Source organism: Lathyrus oleraceus, chromosome 7 (assembly GCF_024323335.1).
Source record: "Lathyrus oleraceus cultivar Zhongwan6 chromosome 7, CAAS_Psat_ZW6_1.0, whole genome shotgun sequence".
NCBI classification, from domain to species: Eukaryota; Viridiplantae; Streptophyta; class Magnoliopsida; order Fabales; family Fabaceae; genus Lathyrus; species Lathyrus oleraceus.
This window is the reverse complement of record NC_066585.1, coordinates 381719053-381741808: the sequence shown is the minus strand read 5'-3', so window position 1 is coordinate 381741808 and position 22756 is coordinate 381719053. Positions and strand designations below refer to the sequence as shown.

General features: G+C 38.7%; 1 protein-coding gene and 1 long non-coding RNA gene across 5 annotated transcripts; one reads left to right on the top strand and one right to left on the bottom strand.

Moving 5' to 3' along the window:
- Window positions 1–9672: 9672 nt before the first annotated feature.
- On the bottom strand, window positions 9673–10205 carry LOC127103941 (uncharacterized). Its single transcript, XM_051041167.1, has 2 exons — window positions 9903–10205; window positions 9673–9813 (listed from the first exon to the last, which is right to left on the bottom strand). Exons 1-2 carry the CDS (start codon window positions 10203–10205, stop codon window positions 9673–9675), a joined length of 444 nt encoding a protein of 147 aa, XP_050897124.1.
- Window positions 10206–19758: 9553 nt separating this feature from the next.
- On the top strand, window positions 19759–21622 carry LOC127106853 (uncharacterized). Of its 4 annotated transcripts, XR_007795513.1 has the most exons (3): window positions 19759–20299; window positions 20398–21070; window positions 21152–21622. It is a non-coding gene; the product is annotated as an uncharacterized LOC127106853 (long non-coding RNA). The 4 variants fall into 4 exon arrangements; XR_007795515.1 differs by having other exon boundaries at window positions 19759–20277; window positions 20398–21622; XR_007795512.1 differs by having other exon boundaries at window positions 20398–21622.
- Window positions 21623–22756: the final 1134 nt, after the last annotated feature.

Below are 22756 nucleotides of genomic sequence, written 5' to 3'. Positions count from 1 at the left end.
AATCAAGTGGTATGATTGATCATATACTAGAATAAATGTTTAGTAGCCCGGGCTAAACCACAACAAGTATTTTCAAGCATGGAGTACCGAGACTCACATTCTGTAAGTTTCTTACTCAGATAGTAGATAGCATGCTCTTTTCTACCAGATTCATCTTGTTGTCCAAGCACACAACCCATGGACTCTTCTAACACAATCAGTTACATAATCAAACGTCTTCCTTCCATTGGAGGAGACAAGATAGGAGGTTCAAGAAGATACTCCTTGATGTTGTCAAAAGCTTTCTGTCAGTCCTCTATCCAAACACAACCTTGATCTTTACGGAGAAGTTTGAAAATTGGCCCACACGTGGCAATCATGTGAGATATAAATCTGGATATGTAATTTAGATGCCCGACGAACCCTCTGACTTGCTTTTCTATATTTGGCGCAAATATTTCTTGAATAGCTCTGACTTTATCACCATCTACTTTAATACCTTTATGGCTGATATTGAAACCTAACAAATTTCCTGAATGGACACCAAAAGTACATTTATTAGGATTCAACCGGAGTTTAAATTTTCTCAACCGTTGAAACAACTTAAACAAATATTCAACATGATCTTCTTCATTCTTTGACTTAGCAATCATATCATCAACATAGACCTCTATCTCTTTGTTCATCATGTCATGGAAAAGAGTATTCATGGCTCTTTGGTACATTGCACCAGTATTCTTTAAACCGGAAGGCATCACTCTATAGCATAATGTTCTCCAAGGTGTAATAAATGTTGTTTTTATATGTCTTCGGGTGCCATCTTGATCTGATTATAACTGGAGAATCCATCCATGAAGGAGAAGACATTGAACTTAGTTGTATTATCTACCAACATGTCAATGTGTGGCAGAGTAAAATCATCTTTCGGACTAGCTTTGTTCAAGTCTCTATAATCAACACACATTCGAACTTTACCATCTTTCTTTGGAACGGGTACAATGTTGGCCACCCACAGAGGATACTCAGTGGTAACAAGGAACCCAACATGAATCTGTTTTTGAACCTCCTCTTTAATCTTGACAACCGTATCAGGGTGAGATCTTCTTAACTTCTGTTTAACCGGTGGACATTCTGGCTTCAATGGCAATCTATACTCCACAATATCAAGACCTAGCATGTCTTGATAATACCAAGCGAACACATCCACATAATCTCTAAGAATCTCTACAATCCTCTTCTTAACATCTGGACAAAGTAGGGCCCTAATCTTAACTTCTTTCTTGTTCTCTTCGGAACTCGAATTAATCACTTCCAACGACTCTTTATGAGGCTAAATGGTCTTCTCTTCGTGCTCAAGCTGTAGGAGAATTGTCATCCAAGGCGCAACGGAATTTAAAAATTTCTCCATTTAGTGATCCTTACGAATGGGCATGATCAGTGATAGAATCGTTACCTCTTGTGGCGATTCAAACCTTTGGTGCAGATTTCTGATAATGATCAAAACCTTTGATACAGATCCATGGGGCGATCACAAACGTTGAACGATGACAACGTCTCTACTCAGTCCACACGAACGGATTCCTTCAATCGCAGTGCTAGCTGTTATGAATGAAGGCTTTGAGTGAGAGAAAGAGGGAAACAAAATTCCAAGTCTCTACTTGAATTTCAGTCTGAGTGGAGTGACAATGCTTCTACCTAAGGGGTTCTATTTATAGAACCACTTGTGTGGGCTTCAAGCTAAAAAGCCCACTTAAGTGTATTTTGCCCATATCTCATAATATGCCAAAATCACTTAAGTATTTGGTACCTTACCATATTTCGTTTCCACTTAAGTGCACCGTACCTTACGGTGTTCCTTAGTTACTCTATTTCTCATCAATCCGTCCTTTGTGTGTGACCCTATAGGTTTTCGCGGCGTTGGCAATTATATTAAATCACGCATTTAACATAATAAACAGTGAGCGGTATCTAACAACACATCACAGCTACCCAAGTCACGAAAATGTCATGTGATCTGACAAAACCTCCTGTGATAATAATTATGTGTATAATTACCCCTTTGCCCTTATGTCTATATTGAACACAAGGTATAGACCGTGTCACCCTTGTCCAGTTCAATATTAGGCCCATAGACATTTATCCTGTTACGCATGATTGGCAAATTCCATCTTGGACACTCATGTCCCTCAGCATGCTTCGTGGAGTACCCATCAACTGTCTTTATGGTTATCCAGTTACGGACAATGTTGGATCAGCAATAAAGTACTTGACTCTACATCTAGGATCCATAGTGGTTTCAGGTCGAAGAGTGGTATACACTATTATCACCATGAGAATAACTTATGACACTTTGCATAACTTTCTATATAGTATTCTCATAGCGGGTCAATCCGGTATAAATATTACTCCTAATATTCATACCTATGTTTAAGACTTGATAACTCTTTATCCATGATCCATGAGATGTGATCATCAGTCTACAAACATAATAGTCTTAATGCTTTAATGTTATCCCACTTCACATTAAAGCTCGACTACGGATACTTTAAGAACAGTGTCCTTATGTTTAATGTGTTCTCATGATTAAGTCACATTTAATACATTAAACGGACTATCTATTCCAGGGACTTTATTAATCAACCATAATAAAGAAAATGCCTTTAAATAATTCGATACAAGTACCAAAAAGTATTGGCCTCTAGGGCTTACACCAACACAAGCAACCGAGAAATCTCATCAGGAATTTCTTCGTCATCCTCTTCTTCTACTTTGAACATATGAAATTCAAAGTTGGTAGAGGGCATAGGGTCATTGTTTTCAATGGGTTTAACAATTAACCTGCACAATGATTTTATGCTTGATTTTAAAATATGAACAAATAAACACACATTGTGATGCAGATATAAAAGTGATTATTATTTTGTTTTTTTATGTTACCATTTTTCCAGAATAAGCAAAAAGGAAAAACATAATATGGATAAACAAAATAACATTTTATTAATGATAATGAAATTTGAAACAAAGCCTACATAGATTCACTTTCACCTTGGGCATAGTGAAAGGATTTTGAAAATAACAAAAAAACAAACATATTACTTCGGCAAGTGAATAACAGAAGAAACATAAATAGAAATCCAATTCTGGCACATCGATCCACATGTTAAAAAGTCTGGCACTTGTTGCTCTTCATCATCTTCTAAGATTGTGGCGGCAGATTAATCCTTAGAATGAATAAAGCAAGCATTATAAAACACTTCTTGAGTTCTCTTTAAGTCTCTTCGGGTTGCACCAAGTGAAAAACCCAAACCAGCTATGTTCTTGTTCTCGGCAAGCTCAATAACTTGTCCCCATCTAGCGGATTGACCATTCTCCATGACATACTGGGCATCTTTCAAGGATCTGAGTACTGTCTAGCTCTATATACCATTTTAGAGCAGCCCCAGTCAAACTGTCTTGAAAGTAGTGGATCTGCAATTGATGATTGTCAGTCTGAGTCGACATCTTACGAGCGTACATCACCAGATGACTCAGAGGATAGGAATTTCCTTTGTACTTTTCAAAATCTGGAACCTTGAACTTGTGCAGAATCTTCACATTAGGAACCAAACATAAATCATGAGTATTCTTCTTGAACAAATCTTTCCCCCTCAAAGCTTGAATCTTTTTCTGCATAGCCTGAAATTGATCTTGGAACTCGTCCATTCTTTCATAAACATCAACGGTCTCACTTTGGTCAGCGTGAAAAACAGGTCCTTCGACATAAGCAACAACATGAACCACGGGAGGTGGTACTGATATCACAAGGTGAGCCACTGGAACTTCAGGCTGGTGTCCCTCAGGCACAAAGTTAGGAGGAATGCCCCAAGGGAAGCCAGATGGCATATGGTGTTGTGGAGTACTGATGGGAGCCACTGACACGGGCATAAAGACAATCTCGGAAATCATTGTCCTCTAAAGCGGAGTCGGAGGAGGAGGTGGAGGTTGATTCTGAGCAGTTACCAAGGCTTCTGTCATAACAGTAAGCCTTTCCTATCTATCACTCAAAGTTGTCACCTCTTCACAGAGTTCACGACTCTCTTGCTCTAAGCGGTCCATCTTTTTGAACTGATTAGCTCAATTATTGTACAGGTGAGACAACTTGTCTGAATGAAGACCAAGAAAGAAATAAGACCCCTGGAAAACTTTCTCAAAGTAAGACCAAGATGCAACATGATACATATCATGTAAATGCAAATTTTATTATTGTTATTATCCAAGGAGCTTTAAGACATAAGTTGCAAATATCGTAATGGGAATAATGCATTTTTATGTACTGGAAATCTCATTTATTAATAATATAAAGAATTAAAATCATAAATACACTTTCAATGATCATAAGCGGAAAGAAACTAGATCTATGGAATCATGTCCGATGACGACCCAACTCCAAGCTGACACTTCCTGCGAAGTCTTTTGATCTCTCTTTCGTAGCTGATTTTCATAGCATCCTTCTCTATCACGAGCTGTGCTATAATTCCTTTCCAAACGCCGGAAGTAAGAAGATGAGTAAATGATAAACTGTTGAGGAAAATAAATCCTCTTGGCCTTTGGATCTCTTCACAACATGTTGCTCGATTAATTCTATCAATTCGTCCTTTTTCTTTAGCTACTTCTTCAATTCTACTTTCTCAAGGTGTAAGGTGTGAAATTTGTCTTCCCAATCATCCCTCTCTTGCTTCATCCTATCCAAAGCCTCTTGAAACTCCTTTATGCCTTTAATAATGGGAGATTTGACCATTACTAAAGCTAGCGGAAATATAGCCGAATGTATCACACGCTCGAACATACAACAGAGTCACCATCGAACTTTACATATTCCCGAAGGAAAGGGAAAATATCGATAAAACCTAGGGGAAAGAGATATACTGGGTAAGAAAGTCGGTTATGCAAGGGGAAGGTATTAACACCCCTAACATCCATGGTACTCCATGGGAACCGTTTTGATTGTTCTCGCTCGAATAGGTGTTATAACTAAAGATTACTCGCAAAAGAATGGGAAAGAGAAAAGAAATAGATAAAGTGCTCGGTGAGGATTGGGGCCCTCATGCCTACGTATCCTCATAGTGCAATGAGGAATTTAGAGCTCCGTAGTTCAAAGAACTAGTGGTGAGAGGTGAAAGGAAGTTGTGATCAAAGCATGGTCTGAACCAAAGGATAAGTGTTTTGAACTCCGACAAGGGTGAAAAGATGAGCCCAAGAGTAAGGTGGCTATTACCAGTATGTGGGCTAGCAGAGCTACCACTATAGGGTAATTCCAAAAAGACAAAGAAATAGGTGTTTGGGCATAGTCCCAAACATCTCTTGGCTCACAAGGTGACGCGAGAAAGAGCACAAAGAGGTAGTGTATTTGGCTCAAAGATAATTAGTATATCACATGGAGTGAATGAAGGTAGAATATGAGTGCATCATGGAGATGAACGGAATAAAGTGACCAAGGTCACAGAATTGAATATTTGGAAATAAGTGACTTGAGGAAGTGTTGTTTGAAACCAAAAGGTGAAAGTGTATTGTCATCCATAAGAGAAATGGGATTTGTACCATAAAGGGAAACAACTTCAACCGATACGTGGACTAGCATGGCTGCCACTATAAGGTATTTAGCCAAAAACAAAAGACTGAATTAAGTGTTTGGGCACAGTCCCAAACAACTCTAGGTAGAAATGCAGACTTTTTGTTAGGCGTCCTAAAAGGGTGTATATGGAATTCCAAAGAAAGTTGTGTTTTGGTGTCAAAGAAATAGTATGTCACTAGGTGAACGATTTATGATCGAAGGTAGATGATGGATGGTGAAAGATATGAATGGTGTCCTAAGGCGGAAGAAGAAGAATTAGAAGTATGCTCGCCAAGGATTTGTATCCTCGTGCCTACGTAGTCTCATTGTGCAATGAGAAAGTCAGAGCAATCGTAGTTCGTGGAACCACGGGAATAGAGAGAGAGATATATAGTGATGAAAAGTATAACTTCTACCAACAGAATGGTATCAAGGGAACCCATAAATGGATGGAACTTGGAATCAAAGAGCATACATACATTTACCAGTATGTGGGCTAGCATGGCTGCGGCTATAGGGTAAAGCAAAAACAAAGGCTGAATTAAGTGTTTGGGAATAATCCCAAACAACTCTTGATTCGCAAGACAGATTATCGCTATATCGTCCTAAAAGGGTATAGGAGGGGCCCAAGAGAAAGTGTTGTTGTATACAAGGAACAATATATCACTGGATGAGGAACAAACAGTTTGAGATCAAAGAAGGACAATATCTTGGATCCAAGAAGGAGATAGACTCTGAATCAAAGAGCAAGGTAGGCATTTACTAGTACGTGGGCTAGCAAGGCTGCCGCTATAGGGAAAAGCCACTCTCGATTGATGAGGCGGACTACCGCTAAATCGTCCTAAAAGGATGTACAAGGAGTCCAAGGAGAAATATAGTTGATCTCAAAAAGATGGTATTGATTAATGAACAGAGAATGATTGATTGATAAATAGGGTTGCTCGCGAATAATCTAGATTCTCCTGCCTACGTATCCTTATAGTGCAATAAGGAAATCAGAGCTTTTGTAGTTCAGCCTACTACTGCTGAAAACAAGGTGATTGAAGCAAGAGGAGATGATTGAATGAAAGAGTAGAATATACTTGATAGTTACTTGATAAGAATCACACTAAAGTCTATGAGTAAAGGTGGATACGATAAGCAACGAGCCAAATGTCTCGCACCCAAAGATATCCAGAATGAGTGTAGGAAAGCTCCAGTCTCATTCCTTCTTTAGCACTTAAGGCTCGTGGCATGTAACTCTCGTCTTAACTTTCAAGTGGAGAGAGGAGAATATTTGTTGTTGTTTCTTGTACTGAGGACCTTATCGATTGTTCGATTCGAAGTGCACTAAAGTCTATGAATAGAGATGAATACGATGAACGCTGAGTCATTCGTCCCATACCCAAAGATATTCAGAATGGGGGTAGGAATTCTCCAGTCTCATTCCTTCTCCATTGCTTAAGACTCGTGTCGTATAACTTGAATCATAATTGATAAGTTATTGGTGAAGTCCTTGCATTGTTGCATTGCTTTATGAAGAGAGAGAGGGAGACTTGCCAATCGTATGATTAGAGTTGTGCTAAAGTCTATGAATAGAGGTGAATACGATGAGCGTTGGGTCATTCGTCCCATGCCCAAAGATATTCATAATAGGGGTAGGAATTCTCCAGTCTCATTCCTTCTCTAATACTTAAGGCTCATGCCACACAATCCTGACTTTGATTTGACAAGCTCTTGAAGATGCCATCTTTGATATGCTTGTATTATCCGCTGCTTGGTATGACTGAGGATGCCTTGATTGAAGATCTGACTTAAGGCTTCGAGCTCCACAACTTAGAGAAAAAAAAGTCTTATTAAGTGACCAAGGATCTTTTGGTCACTCAGTTTAGACTGTGGAATTATACAAGTTCAAAGAATTTAATTGATCAAAATTGCTTTTGATCAATTTGAATCGGAGGGCTTGAAATGATTTGAAAACTAGGTTATGACCTAATCTAAAGGTTAAAAATTTGTTACAGATTATTCTAAGGGAGCATGTCATAGTTAGTCAACATTCTGATTAAAATCTATATCAAAAAATTCCTAAGGGAACATGCAATTACACGGTCAAAATGACAAAAGAAAACCCATAAGGGTAAAATGGTCATATCACAAAATATTGATATTAAATTTCTAACCAAGCAAAAATCAATTACAAATCAAATCCAAACTCTAAACAATCTTGATTAAATCTAATTATAAATTATCTAATTAAACTTAATCAATTTTAAAACCTAACTAAACTAAAGGTTAATATTTCTAAAAAATCTAATCTAAATCTAACTATTTCTAATAACCCTAATTAAATTCTAATATTTCTAATAATGTATAATTCTTTAATCAAGAATTAAGTCCTAGTCATGAAAATTTCTAATTAAAAGTCAATTAATTCCTAAACAGTCCTAATTATCTAGAAATTCTAATTAACCAATTACTAACCAAGAATTTGATCCTAATTATTAATCTCATTTTAACATTTACTAAACCTAATTAACTAATAAAAACCTAATTATCAACTAAATCCTAATTACTAACTAATCAATTTGATATTTCTAAAACCTAATAAATTTAATTAAGCAAAATCCTAATTAAACTAATGATTAGAATTATATGGCAATTAAGCTAACTATGGAGGGTGCAGAACCTGGTAATTGGGGCCTATAGTCAAGCGCGGGCCTGATCATGCTGAGGCCCAAGCCCATACCGGATCCAAACAGTGTGAGGATGGAGGGTGGAATCATAATCCGTTTGGGTCCTAGGCCCAAACCGGATCCGAACCTAAAACCTCATAGAAAGCAAACGAAAATTTTATCTTATAGCCCTACAATTGTACCCATACCCCTACATTTAATTTTTTTGACCAAAATACCCTCATATAAATAGGGTATATTTTCCCTTTCAATTTTTTTTTACCATTTTCGTTGAAGACTTCCGGAGAAGACAAATATTTGGCGTTTTTGCATTGTATACCGGAACACTTAAGAGTAAGTCTTCCGGTTTGGATAATTGTATACCAGAACACTTCTCTAAAGAGTTCCGGTTTGTTGTCTTTAAGGGACACTGAACCGGAAGTCTTTTAGAAAGCCTTCCGGTTTGTATACTTGTATACCGGAACACTTTCTTAAAGACTTCCGGTTTGGATGATGTATACCGGAACTCTTTAAGAAAGTGTTCCGGAAGGCTTTTTGTGTTTTTTACTAACCGGAACTCTTCTTTGAAGTGTTCCGGTACGTACTTTTTTTTTAATTTTAATTATTTTTTTAAACATTATTTTTGCAGTGGTTCGAAGAAGAGGTGCAGATGGCCGGATTCCAGTCCGCACGTTAGACCGGGGTGCATCTTCATCTGCAGCTGCAGCTGAGCCGACTGGATATCCAGGAGGGCCGTACGATACGTCTCTTTTGGTGAAGTACGAGCATCATGTTGCTCGACATATATGGTTCGGTGAGGTAAGTAAACGGGCTATATTTGAAAATGAATAATAGTTGAATATTTTATAATTTGTTTTCTAATATGTGTTTTAACTGTTTTTAGGAAAGAGGACCAAAGAAAGAGTTGAAGGTTGCCGGACATGGACTGAAGTTGACTTCTAGGGTTCCATTGGCTCTTCCACCACAGATGGAGAGTTGGGTATCTAGATCCGGTTTAGCTTCACTGCAGAGAACCAGTCTGAACAAGATAGACACAAATCTTGTCTCTGCATTTGTGGAAAGATGGCATCTAGAGACATCTTCATTTCACATGCCGTTTGGTGAAATGAGCATTACTTTAGATGATGTCGCATGTCTACTTCACTTGCCCATCCACGGTTGGTCCCTCCCCATCGTGACGCTCCTAGAGAGGTACCCGTTCCTGTATATGACGCCGAACCATCTGGTCCTGATTGGGCTCGTGTATCTACATTGATTCGTCGCTATCTGAGACAGCTTAATGCTGAAGAGGAAGATCCACAGTTTTCTGATTTATTTGAAGCTTTGCATATTTCTCGTTCACATTGATTATATGTATTAAGCTTTGAATATAATAGACATAATAATATAGATTTCATGTTTTGATTACATATTTATGTTTTGATTACATAATCATGCAAATACAGGTGTAAGTAATTGCCAATGTTGCATACGTCCTGCAAATCCTAGCATCCAAGTAGTTGCTATATGAGAACGAAATTTCTTCCAATCTAATGTGACCGGTGGCAATGGAAACCCCTCTTTCATGTTAACCTGATAAAGTAAAATAATTAAAAGATTAAGTCATATAACATAAAATATTAACTGAAATAATTAAAATATTTAGACATATAAATACGTACCTGAACCCAATGATTCTGGTTAACAAAACCAATGCAATAAATAGAGACATTTGGTGAATGTGAACTTGTCATCGGAAAGAAAGTGATGCACGGATTGCCTAAACAGACAAGTACAACATTATAACGATTCGCTATCAAGTAACCCATATCTGGTAGACTCATCCATTTTTTAGGTGGCTGTGAACCAAACGATTCTATCATCAAAGATTCTCTCACAGCTGACAACCGATTAGAAAATAACTTGTCATACAAAGTTGACCTATCCTTGTTTATTATTTCCAACCCCAACTCTCTGCGAACCATTGGCCAACCATCCTCACCATATCCATGCAATGATGCAATGACTCTAAATCCACAATTACCATCTGATTCAACATTAACTACATCTTCAATGTATGACCTAATATGATTAGGAAATTGAACAATGAATTGTGGTTGCTTCTTTGATAATTTCATCTTCTTCGAAGTCTGTGATGGTTGAGATTGCCTTTGTGAAGATTGAGATGCCTTATCAACATACTCATGATACGAAGGGTCCCTATAAACATCATAATCTGCTGGTTTTTTCCCTTTCTTCTTCACTCCTCCTTTGGTTTTTATTTTCTCAGGTGGTGGACACAATGTTGTCATTGTTGGGTATGCTAGTTCACATACCCTACTCCTTAATGCCCTTTTCCCAATAACATCTAATAACCTAAATCGTCTCTGAAATTCTAGTTATCAGACTTTGGATGTCACACTGGTTGTTATGACATCCAATTCTGCACAGACAGGGATTATACAAAACTTAACAGTAAGTGCAGTAAATAACACAAGTAATTGTTCACCCAGTTCAGTCCAACATGACCTACATCTGGGGGCTACCAAGCCAGGGAGGAAATCCACTATTAGTAGTATCAATTCAAAGCTAAACTCACCCGTTTACAACTTATCACTTAATCCCTACCCAATGCAATTTCAATCTTAACCTAAGATCAGAGTTCCTACTCACTCCCCCTCAATCACCTCAGTGATATTAAAGATACTTTGAAGTCACACTTCAAACACAACTCTTGATTATGCTTCACAACTTAAATCAAGATACACAGCACTCACGCTTAAAAGCTTTGAGTGACACAACACTTACAACTCAATGAACACCCTATGCCAAAGCTATCATCTACTTGATAATGGCTTGGCTTACAAGATACGTCTAATACTAGACTCACAAAAATACAGCAGTGAAGTATGATGGACACACAAAATCTTCACGCCTCAAAATCCCCGAAACTGAATGAAGGAACGCCTTCCTTTTTATATTGCAGCACCTGGGCTTTTGCACCTGTATTCTCCTGAATTTAAGGTCACTCAAGTTCCCATAAATTCAACATTTAGGTTACTAACAAATAGGCTATTTGTTAGGTTCATTGAATGTAGCTTGGTTGTTGATTTCCTGGATTTTCTCTCAGCTGTTGAATCCCTGAAGAATAGCCTGAGAAAAAGCTGAAACAAAAAACTGAACAACCTACAATTTAGCATATGCTGTCAGGCATGAATGTCACGACATTCAGCTTGACATCAAGGTCCATATGCTGAGTCTGTTTTTCCAGAAAACAGACTGTACAATTTTGCTGACCTGTACATGATCAAAATGACCATACTACAGTAACAGCTTACATTAATAAATGTCAAAGTGTCCAACTTAACATTTACACATTTGGCCTTAAGTTAGTTCTGTTATTCTCTTGAAGAACAAACTAAGTTACATGCTGAAATATAACAGAACACCACTCTGTCTAATCTTCAACAGCTGCTTTCAATGATGAATGTCATAACATCCAGTTTGACATTCAGTCAGTAGGCCTTATGCCAGGTCTGGTTCTTCCTTGATAACCAGACTGCAAGTAAATACTAAGTTCTAACAGAACTCCTGCTGTTCTATTCCTTAGTATCTGTTAACAGGTATGAGTGACACAACATCCAGTTTGACATTCAATAAATCCTGTGTTAGCTAGTCCTGCAGTAACTACAATGTAGTCACACATACATGTTATGACATCAGTCAAGACATTAGTGTTTTACCATATAATGCAGCCAATTAAACACCTACAAACTCCCCCTTTGGCAAATTTTTGGCTAAAACACTTTGATCCCCATAACAGAGTTCATAGCAGCGGAATCACACACCTAGCAGGAAAAAATACTAGCTAATACACTCAGAGTGGCAGCACACTCACACACATGGAAGTTAGTTAAAAACTTCACACAGCAGCACAAAAACAGAAGTTAAATATAAACTTCAACACACAGCTGCTGCAGGGGAGGGAATCTTCAGATCTGTCATGAGAGTCTGTTGTAGAGACCCACTCTGTTTGTCAGGGGTAGTGGTGGTTATTACTCCCCCTTTTTGTCAAAAATGTTGCCAAAGCCAACAACATAGCCAGAGCACAATGACAGAGTTCCAGACTTGGTTTTACTTCGCAGTTTCAACCAAGTTTACATCCCCTTGATCTTGCTTCACAGCTTCGATCAAGTAATCACCCACTTTTGCTTTACAGTAGGTACCACCATATCAGATGCCCTGATTTTGTTTCTGACATCCAGAACCACTCCTGCATGAACAGCATCCTTGAACTCCTGCAGGTACATTGGCCTTCTCACAGTAGGGTGTTTCCTTACCCTCTTGTATCCACCCTTGTTACAAGTAGCATAGCTATGATCTGGTGACCAATCATAACTTAGTACAAATTGTTTAATAGACAGAGATATTAAACAATTTATTCCCAACATCAGTGGTTGCTATAAGGTCTCAGAGAGACATATTCCCAGTTTGCTCCTTAAGTTTTCAAACTGAGTAGCATCCAGAGCCTTTGTAAATATGTCAGCCAGTTGAAGATCCGTGGCTACATGTTCCAAAGTGATCACCTTGTCTTCCACCAGATCTCTGATGAAGTGGTGCCTAATGTCAATATGTTTGGTCCTGCTGTGTTGGATGGGATTCTTGGAGATATTGATGGCACTGAGATTATCACAGAACAATGTCATGACATTTTGAGAGACATTGTACTCAGTGAGCATCTGTTTCATCCAAACCAGTTGGGAGCAACTGCTTCCAGCAGCTATGTATTCAGCCTCTGCAGTGGACAGAGAGACACAATTCTGCTTCTTGCTGAACCACGATATGAGGTTTTCTCCTAAGAAGAAACATCCACCTGATGTGCTTTTTCTGTCATCAGCACTTCCAGCCCAATCAGCATCACAGTACCCAGATAGGACAGGCTCAGACCCATGTGAATACAGCATCCCATAGTCACACGTCCCATTGATGTACTTGAGAATCCTTTTGACTTCATTCAAGTGGCTCACCTTGGGCTCTGCTTGGTATCTGGCACACACTCCAACTGCATAAGAAATGTCAGGTCTACTTGCAGTCAGATACAGCAGACTACCTATCATGCTTCTGTACAGGCATTGATCAACACTAGGCCCTCCATCATCTTTGGTCAACTTCTGATGAGTGGGAGCAGGAGTCCTCTTGTGCCTGGCATTATCCATACCAAACTTCTTAACTATGTTCTTGGCATACTTGCTTTGGGAGAGAAACATAGAGTCCTCCATTTGGTTTACTTGCATTCCAAGGAAATAGGTCAGTTCTCCCACTAGACTCATTTCAAACTCAGACTGCATCTGGTGAACAAATTTTTTAACCATTTGTTCTGACATTCCACCAAAGACAATATCATCAACATAGATTTGAGCTATCATGATTTTGCCTTCTTCATCCTTCACAAACAAGGTTTTATCTATGCCACCCTTTCTGTATCCATTTGAGGTCAGAAATTCGGTTAACCTTTCATACCAAGCTCTGGGTGCTTGCTTCAACCCATACAAGGCTTTCTTCAACTTGTATACATGCTCAGGTTGGTTAGGATCACAGAACCCTTTGGGTTGTTCCACATAGACTTCTTCATTCAGGTAGCCATTCAAGAATGCACTCTTCACATCCATTTGGAATAGCTTAAACTTCAGGATGCATGCTACCCCCAACAGCAATCTGATGGACTCAAGTCTAGCCACAGGAGCAAATGTCTCATCAAAGTCTACCCCTTCAACTTGAGTGTATCCTTGAGCTACTAGTCTTGCTTTATTTCTAGTAATTACTCCTTTCTCATCAGATTTGTTTTTGTAGATCCACTTGGTACCAATGATGTTGGACCCTTCAGGTCTTGGAACCAGCTCCCATACTTCATGCCTTGTGAACTGCTCGAGTTCCTCTTGCATGGCAATGATCCAGTATTCATCAGTCAGGGCTTCTTTCACATTCTTCGGTTCAACCTTGGAAACAAAGCAGGAATTTGAGTTTATTCCTCTTGACCTTGTAGTTACACCACTGGTGGGATCCCCTATGATAAGATCTTTAGGGTGGTCTTTCTGAATTCTGATAGATGGCACTTTGGTGGGTGCCTCTACTTCACATTCAGGAGGAGGTTCCTGTACTTCTTCAGACTTGACTGGACTGTCAGTTGGACTGTCAAGGAATGTTTCAACATCCTCCATGACATCGGTTCCTTCCTCTTTATCATCCACAATGACATTTATGGATTCCATCAGGTCATTGGTCCTGTAGTTGAACACTCTGTAGGCTCTGCTGTTAGTGGAGTATCCCAGAAATACGCCTTCATCACTTTTGGGATCTAGCTTCCTTCTCTGTTCACGATCTGTGAGAATGTAGCATTTACTTCCAAAAATATGAAAGTACTTCACAGTGGGTTTTCTGCCCTTCCATATTTCATACAGAGTGGAGGAGGTTCCTTTTCTCAAGGTGACTCTGTTGTGAACATAGCACGCGGTGTTCATTGCTTCAGCCCAAAAGTGCATAGGGAGCTTCTTTGCATGAATCATTGCTCTGGCAGATTCTTGAATAGTTCTATTTTTTCTTTCAACTATTCCATTCTGCTGAGGAGTTATAGGAGAGGAGAACTCATGGCTTATTCCTTCAGACGAGCAAAACTCATCAAACTTGGAATTCTTGAACTCCGTACCATGATCACTTTTAATCCGGACCACACAACTGTCCTTTTCCCTTTGAAGTCTTATGCACAGATCTTTGAAGACATCAAATGTATCTGACTTCTCTCTGATGAAGCTTATCCACGTGTATCTGGAATGGTCATCAACCACCACGTAAGCATACTTCTTCCCACCAAGACTTTCAACCTACATAGGTCCCATTAGGTCCATGTGCAACAGTTCCAGAACTCTGGAGGTTGTGGAATGTCCCAGCTTCGGGTGTGACATCTTGGTTTGCTTGCCCACCTGGCATTCTCCACAGACTCTTCCTTCATCAATCAGAAGCTTTGGAATTCCTCTGACTGCTTCCTTGGATATGATCTTCTTCATTCCCCGTAAGTGGAGATGTCCAAGTCTTCTATGCCACAGCTTCACCTCCTGTTCTTCCTTGGCTAAGGAGCATGTTGTGGAAAGGTTAGAGAGTTCAGGTTCCCACAGGTAGCAATTGTCTTTGGACCTGGTTCCTCTCATAACTTCCTGATTGTCACCATTTGTCACAATGCACAGCTCCTTAGTAAACTGAACATGAAAACCTTGATCACACAGCTGACGTATGCTGATGAGGTTTGCAGTTAGTCCTCTTACTAACAGCACATTGTTCAGTTTTGGCACTCCAGAACAGTCCAGTTTGCCCACACCTCTTATTTTTCCTTTGGCACCATCACCAAAAGTCACATAGCTGGTAGTGTGAGGTTGAATATCTACCAGCAGATTTTCCATACCAGTCATATGTCTTGAGCATCCACTGTCAAAGTACCAGTCTTCTCTGGAAGAAGCCCTTAGGGCAGTGTGTGCTATCCTAGCATGCCATAGTTGCTTCTTAATGGGAACACATCGCTTATGTGTTTTATGCTTAGGTATGACATGTGAGGCTCTGTTAGGGAAACCATGAATCCAGTAGCAGAAGGCTTTTATATGTCCAAGCCTACCACAGTGGTGACACCTCCAATCCTGGTATTTCCTCTTCTGATGATCATTCATCCTAGATCCTCGATGTTGAGACATTGGATTTGACTTCTGCTTGTACTTATGAACTTTAGCCTTTGGGCGTTTGTGTTCGGTTGAGGATCTTTTCCCAAATCCTAGGCCAGATTTGGTTCCAGATTGCTGTCCCACCTTGAGAATCTCTTCCAAGGTGTCAGTTCCCTTATTCATCATTCTGATGGATTTAGTCATCTGGTTCAGCTTGGAGGTCAGCAGGGCTATTTCACCATTTAGACCCTCTATGACAAACAGTTGCTTTTGTTTCTCATCTTCCAGTTCCTTGATGAGTTTCTTCTGCTTTTCTCCTTGTGCACGCACCTCTGCACTGGTGGAACACAGCTTCTTATAGGCTGCAGCAAGTTCATCAAAAGACAGTTCATCTGCACTTCAAACTCATCAATTGGTATCAGAGTTCCTACTCACTCCCCCTCAATCACCTCAGTGATATTAAAGATACTTTGAAGTCACACTTCAAACACAACTCTTGATTATGCTTCACAGCTTAAATCAAGATACACAGCACTCACGCTTAAAAGCTTTGAGTGACACAACACTTACAACTCAATGAACACCCTATGCCAAAGCTATCATCTACTTGATAATGGCTTGGCTTACAAGATACGTCTAATACTAGACTCACAAAAATACAGCAGTGAAGTATGATGGACACACAAAATCTTCACGCCTCAAAATCCCCGAAACTGAATGAAGGAACGCCTTCCTTTTTATATTGCAGCACCTGGGCTTTTGCACCTGTATTCTCCTGAATTTAAGGTCACTCAAGTTCCCATAAATTCAACATTTAGGTTACTAACAAATAGGCTATTTGTTAGGTTCATTGAATGTAGCTTGGTTGTTGATTTCCTGGATTTTCTCTCAGCTGTTGAATCCCTGAAGAATAGCCTGAGAAAAAGCTGAAACAGAAAACTGAACAACCTACAATTTAGCATATGCTGTCAGGCATGAATGTCACGACATTCAGCTTGACATCAAGGTCCATATGCTGAGTCTGTTTTTCCAGAAAACAGACTGTACAATTTTGCTGACCTGTACATGATCAAAATGACCATACTACAGTAACAGCTTACATTAATAAATGTCAAAGTGTCCAACTTAACATTTACACATTTGGCCTTAAGTTAGTTCTGTTATTCTCTTGAAGAACAAACTAAGTTACATGCTGAAGTATAACAGAACACCACTCTGTCTAATCTTCAACAGCTGCTTTCAATGATGAATGTCATAACATCCAGTTTGACATTCAGTCAGTAGGCCTTATGCCAGGTCTGGTTCTTCCTTGATAACCAGACTGCAAGTAAATACTAAGTTCTAACAGAACTCCTGCTGTTCTATTCCTTAGTATCTGTTAATAGGTATGAGTGTCACAACATCCAGTTTGACATTCAATAAATCCTGTGTTAGCTAGTCCTGCAGTAACTACAATGTAGTCACACATACATGTTATGACATCAGTCAAGACATTAGTGTTTTACTATATAATGCAGCCAATTAAACACCTACAGTCTCCACAACTCATCCATTGCAGCCGTCATATCCACCTCTGATCCATGATCTTCACCTATCTCTAACTTAACTTCCATAGTTAGTTTCCTCCAATGAACATGAACAACATCAATGGGTATCGGTATACCACCTACTCTGTATCTTCCTAACTCACAAACACAAGGTAACCCATAAGATGCTCTAAGAGTACAACCACATATTTGCCTGTTAGTTCCAACATAATCAACTCTCAATAACTCTTCAGCAATACGTCTCTAAGCAGCTCGAGATACGGAACCACGCAAATAACCATAAAAGGGACTTACGTGCGCGTGCTCAACTTCGTAAAAACTCTTTTGAAATGAAGCTCTAATGTTTCCCAGTTGTAACCTCAAGTTGTTATTCATGGCTTCCCAACATTTTACCATGTCACCTATACTGTTTCCTAACATCTGCTTTAACTTCCAATGAGCAGATTCAACCCTAAAAATATCAGATATAAAAAATACCATTAGATATTGAAAATATCAAATATTAAAAATATCAGATATTCAAAATAACACATAAAAAAAACATAAAAATAATATCAGATATAAAAATAACACATACAAAATTATAAGACGTACCGATTAGTCGATGTGTTACCCAAATGTAGGACTCGATTAATCCATGCTCCAACAAATTTATGCCTATGTGGAGTCAACCATGTGTCTTTCACATAATTAATAAATCCACTATAATCAACACATGCTTGCTCAAGTTGATGCAACCGCTGACCATACTCAACCTCATCACTAGCCCAGACAACTTCCATCCATAACGTGTCTATCGTCTTTTGCAGGTCATTCACCACATGTTGTTTGCATTTGGCACCAACGTTTTTGTTAATGTGAAATCTACATAGCAAATTAATCGAGTTGGGAAACACAACTTCAATTGCTTTCATCAAAGCAAGATCTCTATCTGTCAAAATCACTTGTGGACACATGTCTTTCTTCACAAACAACTCTTTTAATTTCTCCAATACCCAGCAAAAATTCTCTGTTTGCTCAGACTCCATATACGCAAATCCAACAGCAAAAGTCAACTCAGTCGATGTCATGCCAACAATTTCAAACAAAGGTTGTCTATATTTGTTTGTCTTGTAGGTGCTATCCATAACTAACACAATCGGAAATATATTCAACAACTTAACTGAATCAGGATGTGCCCAAAATATCTCTCTCACCACTTCCGAGTCATCCTGTTTTCTACTCCAATACACATATCCTGCATCCTCAATAAGCTTAAACAAATGTTGTATCTCACTCCTTGGACCTCTTATCTCTTTTTCTATCACACTCTTATGCTTGTATACTTGCGTAATCCGAGTGACATTCTCATGAAACTTGTCTTGCAAGGAAAGCAAAATGTTTCTAGGTGCTACATGTCTCTTTGCCAAATCAGCGACATGTTGCTTCTCATCTGTGGTCAACCTACCAATAAACAAATGACCTTCTAATCTATCAGGTAAACCAGGATTATGTAACCCACATTTTACATCAATCTTCCAACCAGATCCATCTTTCGCCGGAGTCGACCTGATTTCAAATGGACATCCACATTTCTTGGACGCACTTTGGGTACCACTATCACTAATCTTGTGTTTCCCACCTTTATCACAACCAAATATTATTTTGTTACTTCTCCCTCTCTTCCCCGTTTTAGTATCTGAACGATTGATAATAACAGTTACTTTATTGTCGATTCTAACCTCTTTAATCCATCTGATAACCTCTTCTCGTGTACCAAATCTTTCCGTCGTCATAAACGCATCAGTAGTATCTACCCATATTTTGGAAAGATTTTCCATTTCTGCAAAAAAAAAAAAATTAAAATTAAAAAAAGAAAAAAATTAAAAATTAAAAAAAAAACGTACCGGAAGACTTAAAGAAAGACTTCCGGAACACACATAATACATACCGGAACACTTCCCCAAAGAGTTCCGGTATGCAAAATTTGTTCACCGGAACTCTTTTAAAAAGTGTTCCGGTTTTGAATTTTTTATTTATTTAAACCGGAACTCTATTCTTAAGTGTTCCGGTTTGATTTTTTGTGTGTTCCGGAAGTCATTCCTAAAGTCTTCAAGTTTGAAAAAATACATATCGGAAGTCTTTTTGCAAGAGTTCCGGTGCGAGGGGTGTGAAAGTGTAATTTTTGCAATTTTCAATTGAATGGTAAAAATGAAATGGTAAATTGGTTAAAACCAATTAAGGATAAAATGAGAATTTTTAAATTTTTTGTAGGGATATGAGATTAATTGTAGGGGTACAAGGTAAAATTTTCAAGCAAACACAGAAGGACCGAAAGAAGCATCCGCTCGAGAAGACGCCGTTAACAACATAGAAGCGTCTCCTCGAAAACTTCAATCGCGGCTCCTCCATCGGTGTTGCCTTCGCGGTTCTTGCCTCAGAATATCCACGTTGTGTTCTCTCTATCAGCTTGACAATTTGAAGCTTCGTCAACATCATCGTCGCGTTCAACCTTCAGCTCACAAAGCATCACGTTTTCCACCTTCACTTGTGGTTTGCGTCCTTCGAGGATTGCGTTCATCAATCCATTCAGAACTTTGGTGGATTCACAACTTGAAATCACCGAAACTCTGGTCGATTCCGCTGCACGCACGCGTCGACAAAAAAGAGTCGAAGTGAAGAAACTCATCGAAAATAAAGCTTCAAACACGAAAAGGCATCGAATTCCTCTGCCCTGGCTTCAATCTGAACTTCTTCTTCTTCTTCTGTACTCAAGTTCTGATTTCTGCAGAATCATGGAAGACTTTGGCAGACAGTCCCTTTTCTCGGTGATGACCTTGCATTGTTGTGGTGTGTTGTGACGGATGCCGTAATTGGAATTGTGCATCGAATACTCTCTCTTTGCGTACCTGCGTTTTCTGTTGCTAACTCCAGAATTGGATTTGCAGGTGACGAGAATGAATTCAAGATTGAAAGAGTTTCAGTCGTTCTTCATTTTGTTCAGAGATAAACAATGAAGGAAATGATGAGGGCTCTGCAGAAAAATGGAGGAGACCCCGCTGAATGGTATACTGACTCGATTTTATAGAGGATGGGAGACTAACTGAATCGGGAGTCGGTCAGGTTTGTTACTTGTTGGGCAGGGTTAGTTAATTCTGTTTTGGATTTGTGAGGTTAGAAATTTATAGTTCTGTTTGGGAGTTTTCTTTTGTTAGGGACTTTTAGTTATATGACCTTTTCTACTTACTTCTGTTATAGAAATTTTTAATAGGGCGGAATTGGTTTCTTTGCATTTGGAAGCTATTCAAATGGTGAAGGGAGGTTTTTGGTTGAGTGAGTTGGAAAAATTCTGGTGAAGTGGTGGTTGATTTTCGGGTTGAGAAATTATGAAGGTCCCTCCTGAGAGTTCTTAGAAGAAAACAGTTATAGGTAGGCTTTTGATAGTTGCGTTGAAGTGGATTTTTCGGTTAGAATCTGTTATGATTCTATTCTGAAGTTAGTTGCAATTTGGAAATTCAGTTAGATGTTGGTTAGGGATTTTGGTTGTCGGTTGGTTAATTCTATTTGCCAGTTATGATTATGAGTCTTTGGGATGCCATGCCTTGTATTGCTGAAATGGAGGTGATGTATGGTTGTTGTTCAGCATTGCTTTGCAGGTCCGCCACTAATGGATTATTGTTTGATTTATGAACTATTGTGCAGGTTGTGAACCATTGGCCTTTGAAGGTCTTGTTATGCTGAGTTTTCAATGTCAATTGGCGTTTTTGAAAGGTTGGTTAGTTGTTGTATTGCCGTTAGTTGGTTATGTGGAATGTTAAACTTGCCATTATGTACTACTACTCATTCTGAAGAGTCAATGAATTATTGATGGTTCGTTATGGCTTGGACGGCAGCTTGGCGATTTTTCCTGCTATGTACTCTGAGTTTTTGCTTCTTACTTCATTGCACGTGCTTTCCTGCGTTTTGGCCACTTTATAATGTTGCAGCTTTAGCTCTTCTCCACTGATTTCTTCTTTTTTTTCCATTTTGTCTTACTTGGGTATATGGATGGACTTTGGGATTATAGTGGATAATGGTTTGGAGTGTGTATTGGTATCTACTGGTGGATGTAAATGGATATGAAATTTGGATAATTGGTTTATATATTGTAGATGTATTTTGGTTTGTGTTGGATATGAATTTGGATCATTCTCGTTTGAAAAAAAATGATAGGAAAAATGGTTTTAAAGAATTGGATTTACAAAATGGTTATGGGAATTGGATAAATCGGGATGTGGATTGGATGTGGAAAATGGGCCCAGAATTTGGTTTAACATGGCCCAACAAAGAAGTTCTAATAATAATAAAAAAAGAATGTCAAGATTAATTTGGAATTAAAAGGAATGTTTTTTTAAAATTAATTTGCTAAAGACAAAACGATGAGATATTTTCCCCGAAATCAAACTAATTCTCAAGAGTCTATTTGAATCTCAAAAATTAAATTCCGAATTAAAATCAAATTTGAACTTTAAAAAACAATTTGAAACTTTTGGAATTAATTTTAAAGAAATGATGAGTTGGCTATGGACATTTATGCTAAACGGGATGATCAAGTATGGTAAGTTGACTTTGGTCAATTGATTGACCAAACAGTCAACAGTTGACCAGAAACCAACGGATGCAAAAAGATGATGGAATGGACCCCTATGATTAAAAACGCATGTTCAAAATGGCACCATGACCTAATTAGAATCAATGTACTTTGTGAATGGATGACAATGACACCTAGTGATCATGCCATGACTGGGCCAAGATGAATCAATGAAATTTGAATCAATGAATATCAATGGAATCAATGCATGAAATGACTTAGGTCAAATGAGATGCAGTGAAATGTGAATGCAAGCATGCTTGGAACCAACCAAAACGAACCATGTAGTACGGGATTAGTTAGGCCAAAAGTCAAATGTCAGGCAATAACCAAGAGTCTCAAACCCAACGATCCATCAATGCCATAAACCAATTGAGTGTTTTCAATCCTTCAAAACAAACCACAAGGGTTACCAACTTCAGGATCAAGCATTAGGGTTTCATGTCAAACCACAAAGCTCCTCAAACCATAGGCCTCCAATTAGGGTTTAGCTCATGTACATAAGCCAACCATAAGCTCCCATAAGAGCAGGTTCAAAGACTAAGGTTACCACCCTCATGATGAGCAATACCATGTTCCTTTAGCCAAGCGCCTGATTTTGTCAACCATGAACATTGAATCTATGACACTTGTTGTCGAATGTCTATCATGAGCGAATGATACGTATGAATGACACA